Source organism: Taurulus bubalis (assembly GCF_910589615.1).
Source record: "Taurulus bubalis genome assembly, chromosome: 12".
Taxonomy (NCBI): Eukaryota; Metazoa; Chordata; class Actinopteri; order Perciformes; family Cottidae; genus Taurulus; species Taurulus bubalis.
Window position 1 is genome coordinate 19,146,906 of NC_136600.1, and position 12,643 is coordinate 19,159,548.

The window sequence follows — 12,643 nt, forward strand, 5'->3', positions numbered from 1 at the left end:
CCTTGCGTGTCTTTGTGGTTTGTGCGTATGTGTCGGCCTCACCCACCCAGTGAGGGAATGTGGTTATTAAGAACATTACTGCTCCATCGGCCTCTACACACCTACAGTCTCAGGTGCAGTACAGTGAGTCAGTCTGTAATTGCACCTCTGTTCTTTCTCTCTGTGAAGCACATAATGTTAGAAAATGCATCTTCAAAGGAAAGGTGCAGTGCAGAGACTCTGGTATGAGTTGAGGAATGGAACTACTTTCCTTTATTATGTATGGCATCTTTTAAAAGGCTTGGTTTTGACAAGTATTTTGATGGAACTATCTTTCTGTTTACAATAAACCTTGAAAAAAAAAATCATGAATTAAATGATAAAGTTCCCCCCACCGCCAAAATAAATAAATACATCTAGCTTTCTTCCCTTTAGCACAGAGATGCCATTTTCCTCTCCTTATAACAATGTTCAAACAGTCCCTAATATCTTTAGGATTATATTTAATCTTAGATAAAAAGTACTTTAATTTACTCTTATACCAATATTGTAATTGAATTAAATGTTTGACCACTGCAGCTCTATTTTTGGTGTCTTATAAACCCATGAGGGTTGAGCCTGTTATGTGCATGAAACAAAAAGGAAGAATTCAATCATATTCTGAAAATCCGTAACATACTGAACTCTAACTAATAATGAAGTTATAACTTCTTGTATAATCACACCGGATGTGTCCAACAGTAGATTTCCCACCAAACTCCATCAAAGAAGTGATACAAATGAAAGAGACAAAAAGTATTTTGGGCTTTGCTGCATAGATACAAATGGTGTTGCTCTGCTGGTTGAGGCAGTGTTTTTGTCAGTAGAATGAGTCAGTGTGTTTAAAAGGGATCAAGTTGGGTGGGGTGCACAAGATTGTATTACACAATGCCAAATCTGCCCTGAGGGGGCCTGGCTTGGTTTTCAATGCCTTCCTTCTCGCTTCCCCCTTCCTGCTCTCTCTATTCTTCACTTTTCCACCCTGTTAAAAAAAAGGGCCATCCTCTCAGATAATGTGTTTAGTGTGTCCGTGTGACAATAGTCTCTTTACTGTGTGTGTGTGTGTGTGTGTGTGTGTGTGTGTGTGTGTGTGTGTGTGTGTGTGTGTGTGTGTGTGTGTGTGTGTGTATCGCAGATGTAATCACTGAGGACAGTGAGAGGGAGTTCCTACAGTTTTGCCTTCAGCAACATTCTGTCATTAGGCAACTCCACCTGTGTGTTTGTGCTTCTTCACACACCCGCCCACAATAACTACACAGCAAAGTGAAGTGAAGGAAACTAGTGAAATGAAACACCTGAAAGCGGGCAGACTTCACATGTTGTGTTTATTGTTGTTTCAGCATTGCTCAGTACAAGCAGGAGTTTAAATTCCCACTGTAGGAAGTGTGTGCAGCAACTTTGCAGGTCACAAATGGCAATTAAATTCACAAGATACATGTCAGAAGTGTCCTTCATTTCCTTTTCTTCTCAACTTTCCATCTACTCTCCAAATGATTTCGTTACCAAGAGAAATTGGGAAGGGTTTTCTGCAGGGAAACCCGTTTGCTCCGTTACATCCCCGACATCAGCGTAGATGGTGGAAAGAAGACAAGGGAAGTGTGATGGACTGATGCATCTTTGCCAGTTTTAAAATCTGTCAGAAACCACCTCTGGCTTCTGAGATTCCCTCAGTAAGAAAAGAACTTGTGACATGAGTCCTCTTGAAGAATGCAACCCTGTGGTTATGTTACAGATAACTGGGACTGTCCTCTGTTCAAACGTGAGTCCAAAACAAAAGGGCAAGACAACATTGGCATAACACAACATGGAAACAGACCCATATAGGGTTCATAAGAAGGAAAGGAGGGGGCTAATGAGTTTGAGATGTCACATTTTTGTAAGTGAAGCCTGGTGCAAGGATCAGACTATCTGACAAGCTTACAGTGTAACATAAATGTTATCATTCAAAGATACTGCTATTATATTCATTAGTAGTCTAATTGATTAGCAGTGCATTGATATTTGGCATTATGTAAACATCTTAAAGTTTTACTACTAACTTCTTCATGCACTAAAGCTTCCAGTACAATAACTGTACTGCATCAAACATGTATAAACATATAAAAAGGTATTGCATAAACAGATGAAGTATTAAGACAAATCAACACAGCCATGCATAATACTCATTTTCATCTCTGTCACACCAAAACACACTCACACATACTTTCACTCTTCACAGTCATTCTTCTCTAGTTTGGCTAGCAAATATATCATAGCGATTATAATATCATAACATGTTAAAAAAAAAAAAATCTCTATAAAGCTTTTAAAATGTGCAATATAAGACAAAAAAATGCTATTTTGGCTAAGGCCACAATGATTTGGGTAGAAAATACATTAATTTCTGTTCTTAAAGATATAAATAACACATTTAAAAGACTATTTAAAAACCTAACAATACATTACAAATCTTTAACATTTATCAAATTGTCACATGACCTTTGTAAATTTGTGACCCTACAGCAGGGTCAGGTCCAGGTAAGCCCCCGCCGGCTTGTTCATAAAAGCGGGGAGGGACATGAGAGGAGCATCACCTACGCTGGACTGACCAATCAGACCGTTGCTCAGGAGAGAGACAGACTCCGCGGGACTCTGGAGGGGGAGAGGAAGAAAAGCTTGGAGTTAGGAAGAGAGAGAGGAATATGATTCCAGCGTAAGAGCATCCAACACAGGACCCTTCCACTAGAACCATATATTACCCATCACCTTCTCAGCCACCTGAAAGCTGCACCGGTTGTTACCTATTATTTCACCACACCACCAATTGACCGCTTGCCAAGCCCCGATCCCTTTGTTACTTTTGCTACGCCTGTCAAGCTTTCTATTGCACAACAACATGATAACTGCAGCAACTTTCCCACTTAAAGTTACAATCTCTTCGTTTTGTTCTCTTTGGCAGCACTTATGACATTGCTGGTGAGTTTTTGGATTCAAACAATTTTATTTATTTATTTTTAACATTACATCGTCTATAGTCATCACTCTTGTCTTTGTTTGTTCGGCCATAGTTACCGTTTACAGAGACAAAACAGTAGGCTACACAAATAAAATACACTACCCTGCAAACTCGTGAGATACAGAGTGCAGCTTTTATTCGAGACCTATTCACACCGTTATGACATGTGGAGAAATCCAAAGCTTGACAGGTCTGCCTTTACTTTGTTTTGTTGCTAAACTATGATGGGACAAGCACTGTTCAGAGGGGGGCTTAGGGAACAGTCAATTATCCCTCTTGGCTACTACTGTAGCCCATAAATAACTTCTTGAGAGGAGAAAAATGCTGTAGCAAGTATTAGATAATGCACACTGCCAAAAAAAAGCAAAATGATGAAATACAAAACCCAAGGGTGGATTAAGATCCAAAAAGTTTCCTCTAACCACTCAAACGAATTAAAGGTGTGTCCATTGTTGCTGATGTGCGTGTGGTTAGTGGAAATTCCCTGTCTACAGAGGAAATTTTGCTGTTGTGTTGAGCCCTGTAACCCCTGATGACCAGCCAAGACCCAAGCCACAGCTAAAAAAACACCATCTAAACTCAATCCCCCTCACTGAACCCTCAGCCAATCCTTACCTGCCACCTGCCTCAGACACCTTAAATACACACCCATTCTTTGGGATGCGTAAGCAATGTCCCGGTCGGGTCGTGAGCGTGCAGAGGCCCATGGGCGTGCATGAGAGCATCCTCGGGGGCATACTGTGGTGTGATGAAGGGGGAGGAATAACAGAGACAGGGAGCTGAGTGACAAGCAACCATAGACACTAACCTAGAGGTCACATGGACCTGCAAACTCCAGCATGGGGGGTGAAAGAGGAATTTATTAATGGGAGAAAAACTTGGAGTGACCAAGTTTGTCTCTTAATTTAGTATTGTTGATCATATCCCTGGGATTCTTCGCCCTTCTCCAGGTTTAATAAATAAGACCAGAGCTCCTCCAATTCAAGTCTAAGCAAGCAGCAAAGCATGTGTGACAGAACAGGGAGAGTAGACAGGATAAACTAGTTTGATGGCCTCTGGGCAAACACAGTGCACGCCTGACAATACACACCCACAACAGAAGGAAATTTGAATACTGAACTCGGAAGGCACACAGGATTTGTATGTATTATTAACTGTACTACTAAAGGTTGAGAGGCATTGAGGTTCATTTGTAGTTAATGAATTCTTACCTGGTATCCCTGCGCTGCATTGATAAGGTCTTTAACGCCGTTGCCGTTGTAGGTCAGACCCGGCATGCGCATCAACCCCCCTGGGGAGGACAGGGAGGCGGGGGAGGGGAAGAAACCTACAGTGGTAGGTGAGCCAGGTGGACTAGAGAAAGACAAGAGAAAAAGGTACAAACAGGCTGTTATCAGGAAAATGTATAAAAAGAAGAATGTGAACGAAGCAAACAAAGCACACACATATCACACGACTGTGAGTAACTTTGGGCGTTGTCGTTATGTTTTCTTAATGACAGAGGGCTCCCCAAAGAGAAACAGAGGTCACTGAAGTTTTTAAAGTCTTCTGATACCACCGTGTTCAGTTATTAACTACCCTTGTCCCAGCCTTTTGTCCTTGCCGAGAAGCATTTTAAACTAAACTGCTCCTCATTTTCCACATTGAGCGAGAGTATATTTCAATGGATATGCACACAAAGTAAACTAAACTAGAATAATAATGTAGTTATTGCAGTTCAAATAAATGGTTCAACAGCTTTTGACATACTTTGTGTGTTTTCACTCAATTTGGGAATCAATTTCAGACAATTGCAATTCAGCCCCAATGCATAACATGTAATTAGATACAATTCCTTGAAACGTGTGTGCACTCATGTTCTTCAAGTTACCATAAACATACCTATGCAAACAGAAGTTTCAGAAAATCAAACATGTAAACAATACCGGTTATTATTTGCTTACTCAGCAGCACACAGCTTGTAAGTAAACATTGTCTGAAAGGCTTAGAGCTAGAAGCCACTTAGCTCTTGAACCTTTCTATAATAGTCCTGAAGTGGTTAATTTCATGTGTGATTACCATGTTAAGTGAATTTTAAAGCACGCCTGGTTTGAAAGTTTCATTTGATATTTTTGTGGCGTCATTATTTGAGCATAAATATGGTAAACAAAGATCTTGCTTTTGAACTTTTTAACCAAATCCTGTAATTTCCAAAATATCTTTATAATGAAGCATGTTACATCTAATGCTGTGATCTTGGTAAAAAAAAAGTATCTTATCATTCAGGTTTGAAAACCTTTAACCACATTTGTATCATGATATAATTATTCAGAAAGTCCATAAACAATAGTATTGAATGTGTCACAGCATGTGTCTGTTTTCTGTTCATCTGTAACCATAAAAATAAAATTCATTTTCACCTGGGATAGTAAGCTGCGTAGTTCATGTATAGCTGAGCTGCGGCGGGGTAGTAGGCATGTCCCGGTGCCAGGTGGCGTGGCGCCAGCAACATCTGACCAATGGGAGGGTAGAGGGCAGCAGCTGCCTCTGCAGACATGACAGATGGACCAGGGCCAAAGGAGTAGGATGGTGGAGATAAACCTGGAGATGAAAGTACAGAAGGAGAGACAAAATACTTACAAACAGACAAAACCTAACAGAAATAGAGAGTCATGAAGTCTGGTCATTGTTTGTTTCTGAGAGAGGCGCTCATGCAAACGTACAAACAATGACCATCATTGCTCAGCACCTGTGTCTACCTGACATGTTCTGCTTAAGAATCATAAAAACGTCTCGACATTAATAATTAATTAATGAATTAATATCTGATCATTTCACATCAAAAGAATTCACAAACATTAGTCCTTTTTTGAAAATTAGAGGAGCACACCAGTGAACATTTATGGTGAAAGACTACAGAGACGGAGGATAAAGAACATTTCTACGCACCAGCGTTCAGCTCTGCCCACCTTCCCAACAGCTCCACTGATTGGACAAGCACAGGAGGCACGCACACCTGAGGTGCGCAGGTCTACTGAGGCTAAATCCCACAACCACCACTACCAATCTGATAAGGCTGGAGAGTTGTAAGCTGTTTTAACATATTATAGACTAGTTGTATTGCTTTCACTTTTCCAACCCTGTCAGATCTTTATGATCAAGCAGTGGTAAAGTAGTAAAATTAAGAATGAGTAACAAACATGCCGCTGACAAAAGATAAACTACAATCACAATGTGTGAACACAGATGAAAGGGTAGAATAAACAGTTAACATGGGGGGTTTCTCAGTGCATGCAGATGGGTGATTTAAATCACACTAAATTACAAAGAGGTACCCCACACACACACACACACACACACACACACACACACACACACACACACACACACACACACACACACACACACACACACAAACAGTTTTGAATCTTCCTGGTCAGATCAGATGTCCCCCTACCTCCCACAGTACTAGATTGGAGAAAACCCAGAAACCCTGCCCCCCACGGCAGGAGCCCACCTACCCCGCAGTCCCGAAGCACCCCCAGCTCCCAGCAGCACTTACGTCTGGACTTACATGGCGGCGGGCTGAGCCCTGTCCCACTCCTACTCCGGATGTGTGCATGTGTGTGTATGTGTGAGAGCGAGCCTCCCATCAGCACCAGGCCCATCTCCTCTGTGCTGCAGGGGAACACCTCCACATAGCGGCTGTTGGCCCCGCGCTGGCTGGACATGATATGCTTGTGGAGCCGCTGTGAGGCCTGAATAGCCCGCTCCGCTGAGGTCAGCTGGATGAAGCAGTCACCTGATGGACGCGCCTGGACACAGAGACAGTCAGAAGTTACTCTGCAGCTTTGTGTCGGAAAGCATGCGAGTCCATGGGTGTGTCAGTGCGGTTACTGCCTGTACCTGCTGGTTGAGGACCATGTGCACGCCATGTGGTCTGATATCTTGTGTAAACTCGCCCAGGAAGGTGAGAATGTCCTCTATGCTCGCTGTGTATGGCAGCCCTCTCAGCCTCAGGCAGTCCCGCATACTACCAGGAGGGGGCAGGAGAGACACTGAGGGCAGCATTGACACCAGGGGGGCAGGGGCCACTGAGATCAGAGGGGCTGACGAGTACCGGTTCAACACCTAAAACACACACAGTTACAAATGACATACCCTGCCTGCAGCAAACACAGTCAAGGACGCAGAACAGATTCAAACTGAGTCTAATTCTTTCTCCCCTTTTGCTGATAATTTGCAAACACCATAATACATACTTGCAATCAATAATTACATTTTTTTTTAAATCTAGAAAGTGTGTACACAATGAGACACATGCAGCATAGGCCAACTTTTAGCACACAACTTGAGACAAATTGAAATGCGCGTTGAAACGTCAGTAAGAGGCGTGTTTGTTTGTTTTTTCTGAGGAGGACCAATAAAACTCCTTAGTCTGTCATACATAGGAGCGTCTGCATAGGTATGGTTGAGGACCGTGAGCTAATCAGTCCGCGAAGATAAGCAAATTAGTCCACGTGTTCATCTCAGAGAGGGAGAAAGACTGAGTAAGACCAACAAAAAATGTAATGTTTCACATTTGTGTTTCGGGAAACACGTTGCTATGCAGGCCCCCACCCATAAGCCCTACAACTACCTGAGGAGAAAAGAAACACACTCTCACACTGTCTGTGGGCCCACAAACAAACACATCATTCAACAAATACAACTGAATTAAAAAATAAATGAACATATATAGAAGACTTTGCGTATTACACACCGCACAAAGACGCACACCCACATGCAGACAGACCTGACGTACCTGTTGGACCTCTGCTGCCGTACTTTTAAACAGCTCAATATATCTTCTCCCAAGGATTTCTTTGTGTTTCCTCAGAGCACACTGGGCGTGTTCCTCACAGGCAAATAAAACAAAGGCATCGCCAGTGGGACGGCCGTCTGGATAGCGAACAAAAAGGATGCCATCTTTCCCTCCACTGACCGGACACGTCTCTTTGAGGTCCTCCTCCGGGGAGAAGAAGGTGAGCACCTGCTCGTGTGTGGCGGTGAAAGGAAGACCTCGCATTCTCACTATGATCTGGTCCTCACGGGACAGGAAAATTGCTACCTCATTGGAGGTTCCTGGCACACACACAAGGACACACACACCAATTTCATCACAAGTATTTAAAGAAATGATCACACTGCAGATTAAGACGGCATTACGTTTTCCTTCCTTGAGCAGCTCTTTCGATGGCATTTTTTCATTGATCGATGATAAACATCTGCACTTAAAAAGATAATCTCCGATTTATGTGAGGGCTTCTGCATATGAATAACATCTTATCTATGCGTTGCTGAGGAACTTGTTACTAAATGTTATCACTGACGTCTGGTCATAACTACTAAATTATTCTGCAAGTTATGATTTTCCCCTCGAGATGACAAGTGGGCTGAAAGTCATTTTATAGGCATAAAATGTCCACCAAGAATTGTATTTTATTTTATGAATGTATTGGAATATAATATATGTATTGAAAAAAATGTCCACCAAGAATTGTATTTTATTTTATGAATGTATTGGAATATGTTCAGATCCAAGAAATCAATAAATACATGAATCCCAACACATGCACAAAACCAAACAGCAAGACATGGTTGTGTTTCTAATCAATTTAATTAATTGTTGGATTATTCTCATAACAGAAAACCCCCCCTCACGCCAGAGCAGCACCACCAAAGAGCTTCAGGACTTAATTTTGCCAAACTATATTGGGCACAAAACATTGAACCTAATGTTACTTAAAGCCTAGGTTTACTGCTGATGAGGTAAAACACTATATAGTACACATGGTTATGTCTGCTCACCTCCTGCTATCTTCAGGAAGTCTTCTCCTGAAGCTTTGTAAACCTGCCATTAGAAGAGAACAAGACAGAAACAAGGAATTATTGTCACTTCAGGTGCAGCTGCCATGAAAAAATGTTAAACCCATAAGTGATTAGATTAGGTTCAGGCAGTGTGGCGGATTCACTTAACTAATGAGAATGAGTAGGGTTCAGACGGGTTACCTCTATGTATCTGTTGCCCATGTGGTGTTTGTGTCTCTGCAGTGCCAGGTCTCTGTGTTCTTCACTGACAAAACGAACCAGAGCTTCTCCGTTCCGTCTCCCCTGAGCATTAAGACACAATGCTGCTCCTCCTCTGTACAACACAACGTACACAGCATTACAGAGGTCGCTAAACCTTATGTGAACAGCTGGTTTCAGTGTACATCATGTTGACCGATCAATACAAATCTTTCATGAGTGAGAGTTAATATTGCTACAACATACTTGGCAATGTTGAGTCCTCTGAAGAATCGAGCAATGTCCTGGTCAGAAGACTGCCATGGCAACCCTCTGGCTCTGATGACTGTGTTGTCACACACTTTCTCCATCTTACTGCTACACACACACACATACACACACAGTTATTAGCACAGCAGGAGCGGACTGAGTTAATTTCAGAGGCAGAGAACAAAAATAATATTTATCTTGAGCAAACTTCACTTACCAAGTGCCAGTCTCAAACTTCTCACTAACTCTTTCCTGAGTAGAAAACGTGTGGCCTAATGGGAAAGCATTACAAGCATCACAAATCAGGCCACATAACTTAAATAATTATAGTACTTCGTAATGGGCTCAAGTAATTATTAACTTATACAGCAATCAACATCAAGAGCAAATCACTTCACGGCTGCAACTCACAATTAATTTCATTGTGGATGACTTTGCCAATTATTATTGGCGTTGGAAATCAGAAAATGGGGGGGGAATTAAAGCAAAATGTTCCTGTTTTGGCCAACCAATAGGACATAATCCACAGATATTCAGTTTCCAATTATGCAAGTCAAAAAAAACAGCGGGTCCTAACATTGGAGAAGCTGAGACCATCAAATAATTGCCATTTTTGCTCGAGAAATGGCTCAAACGAAAAATGTATTACCAAAATACTTGCTGATTTTTTTTTGTTTCAGCTCTATGTTCCTTAATTATCATTTTAAAAGTGCTTTTGAAGTTGCACACTTTTCTTATCTGCCCTGTAAACACAGAGTATCCTAACTAACTGACAAATCCCTAATGTTTCACTTTTGTGTAAAATTATATATGGTACTCACTAAATGGCTCAGAAAGCAGGGCAAGGGCAATGCTGCCCATAATCTGGACCTGCTGGACTGCTACTACTGCAGGCAATATGGACGGATCCAGTGTGGGTGAGGAGTCCATCATAGCGGGCACATCAACAGGTATAGTTAGAGCTGAGGAGGCAGTCAAGGAAAGCAAACAAGGAACATCCAAAAAATACATTAAACCGTCTGAACAGTTCGGAGAGAGCGAACGTTTTTTTGTATATACGAGGGTGTGAGAATGGAGGAAAAAGCAAAAAAAAGTAGCAAGCAAGGCAAGAGAAACTCACACAGATGTTAGTTATCCTGTTCCAGTGGGTGTGTGAGGTTTGTCCTGTTGGCTGAACACACACTCGTTCACTGAGCGCTTAGCATGGTGCTGCCATTGTTTCCATATTTGCATTTCAAAACCTCTAGCCTTGCAGCCAACACCCCGTGGCTTATAAACTTATAATATGTGTGTTGTGTTTTTCTGAGCGATGTATGCTCAAGAGATCAAGTTGAACATGCCGATAAATAACCATTGACTGTCCAAATAACACTTAAACATTAAATGCATTACATATAAAGTATATCAAGTATTAGTTCACAGACATTCACTGGCACACCCAATGCAAACAGCTGACATTAATTAAAGGATACACTCTGCCATGATGTGTACATTCAAAGCCTTGAGGTCAGATGTGGGGAAGTGCTTCTTGAACTCTTTCCGAAGGTCAAAGAAAGAGTAGAAACAGTCTGGGACCAGGATGTTCTGGAGGGGGAAGAAGTTAAAAGAACGGATGTGAACAAGAGGCCCATCGACAGCTGCCGTTTTATTGCCATCATATTGGTGTTTGCTCAAGCTAGGAGATTAATCTCTGTGCAACTCTTCACACAGGTTTAAGACAATCTCATCAGCTTCGTTGTGTAGGTGTTTTATGTGCACAAATATGCGCATGGGCGTATGTCATTAGACAGGTTTGCATGCTCTTTCACCGTAACATTAAATTCAATCAGGAGCACAGTGCTGACACAACTAATCCCTTTGTGACTGTGTGAGCAATGAAAGTTCCTGCAGCACCGAGGGAGCATCCGCCCTGGCTGCAAGGCGCTCACCCATCCAGCTCACTCACCTTGCTTGCGGCCTCGGGGTGAATCACTTGGCGGATGTGAAGGGGCCCGTCAGTACACAAACACACCGACGTGCCTGCGCCCGCGCTGTTCACCTCGTTTGTCAGTTGTAGATGAAACTGTAAAAACAGGCACCAAACATTTAGGAAAGAAATTACAACAATCACAATCAATCTTCAGCCAGCAGTGATAATAACTATGTAATAAACATGCCGATATCGACTGACTTCAGGGAGGTTATTACCAAGTTTAATGCTGTCTCAAGACTTGTAGCTGTGGAGACATTATCTGCTCGGGACCCATTATCCTCTTCCACGCTGTCCTCCACCACATCCTCCTCTTTTTCCTCAGTCGAGTCTGAGAGGTCCGGCTTAATGAGGAGCTCATTTATCTTGCCCAACTGGTTCAGAGAAGAAAAAAACACTCGTCAGTCTTGAAACAAAAGCCTCCATAGAAACTCAGAAGATGTAGGCTGTTACAAGAGCATTACATGTCGGTGATATAGGCCTTTATTACATTTATAACATCACACAGAAGAACAAGTATGTTTAAACACCTTACAATGGATAATTTGAGGAGAATATATCTGTCCTCTAATTATACTGAACAACTTCAGAGCATATTTGGAGCTAGGTGTTTACTCACCTGAGTCACAGAATTATTATAAATGCCTGTCGTTTGTTTTTGAGTCCATTTCCGACTAGAGTAGCCCTGTCTACCGGTCCACTCCTTTATTTACCACTACAACACCTGCTTTACAATAACGATACCTAGGTGTAATAAGAAGTCTGCTAATACGTTTTACCTTTTTGTTCTTTACATCCACCAGTTGCCAAACCAACTGGTCGAGCTCCTTCTCGTCAGATCCCAGCAGCTCGCCGCTCGCGCCAGATGTGGCGGTGAAAACCACCACCAGGTAGTCTACCTGCGCCGTCATCTGAACACAAAAACTAATCTAATGCTGCACAAAAGTAGGCTAAAGGACAGTAAATGAAGATACGCCGGATAGGAGACACATGCGTGAGCCACGAGGTATAAACACCTTTACTTTGACACCTGAATGCAAAGGTGAGGTGCGTAAATCCAAGTTTTGTCGCGTGTTGAATTTTACGTGAAGCCTCCCGCAGTCACCATCGCGGAGTAATGGCTGAACGTTCATCGTTTTTGTAGAGCATCTACCTGTGTGACCACGTGACTCTCTACCTGCCCCCTCCCTCCTCGAGGTGGTTTACTGATTAGGACGTGGCAGGCCATGGATGTCTGTACATTCTTATGCATAATACTTTTCAGTATTTAAGTAATTGAAGTATCTTCCTGTGTAAACAAGTTACGGAGCCCGGAAGGTAAGGATAAAATGGTTACCGGCCTTTTTAAGGACAATACAAGTAAT

General features: G+C 42.2%; 1 protein-coding gene across 4 annotated transcripts; it reads right to left on the reverse strand.

Moving 5' to 3' along the window:
- Nucleotides 1-1,330: 1,330 nt before the first annotated feature.
- Nucleotides 1,331-12,372, reverse strand: esrp1 (epithelial splicing regulatory protein 1). 4 transcript variants are annotated; one of them, XM_079227213.1, is made up of 16 exons: nt 12,059-12,372; nt 11,498-11,653; nt 11,256-11,372; nt 10,783-10,894; nt 10,132-10,272; nt 9,528-9,582; nt 9,308-9,418; nt 9,044-9,176; nt 8,843-8,885; nt 7,797-8,116; nt 6,899-7,123; nt 6,567-6,807; nt 5,413-5,593; nt 4,225-4,366; nt 3,662-3,751; nt 1,331-2,649 (listed from the first exon to the last, which is right to left on the reverse strand). In XM_079227213.1, the coding sequence occupies exons 1-16, from the start codon at nt 12,188-12,190 to the stop codon at nt 2,515-2,517; spliced, it is 2,334 nt and encodes a 777-aa protein (XP_079083339.1). In that variant the 5' UTR covers nt 12,191-12,372; the 3' UTR covers nt 1,331-2,514. The 4 variants fall into 4 exon arrangements, with proteins under 4 accessions (XP_079083339.1, XP_079083338.1, XP_079083340.1 ...); XM_079227212.1 differs by having other exon boundaries at nt 6,555-6,807; XM_079227215.1 differs by having other exon boundaries at nt 2,511-2,649; nt 3,629-3,751; nt 6,555-6,807.
- Between the last annotated feature and the right edge of the window lie 271 nt (nt 12,373-12,643).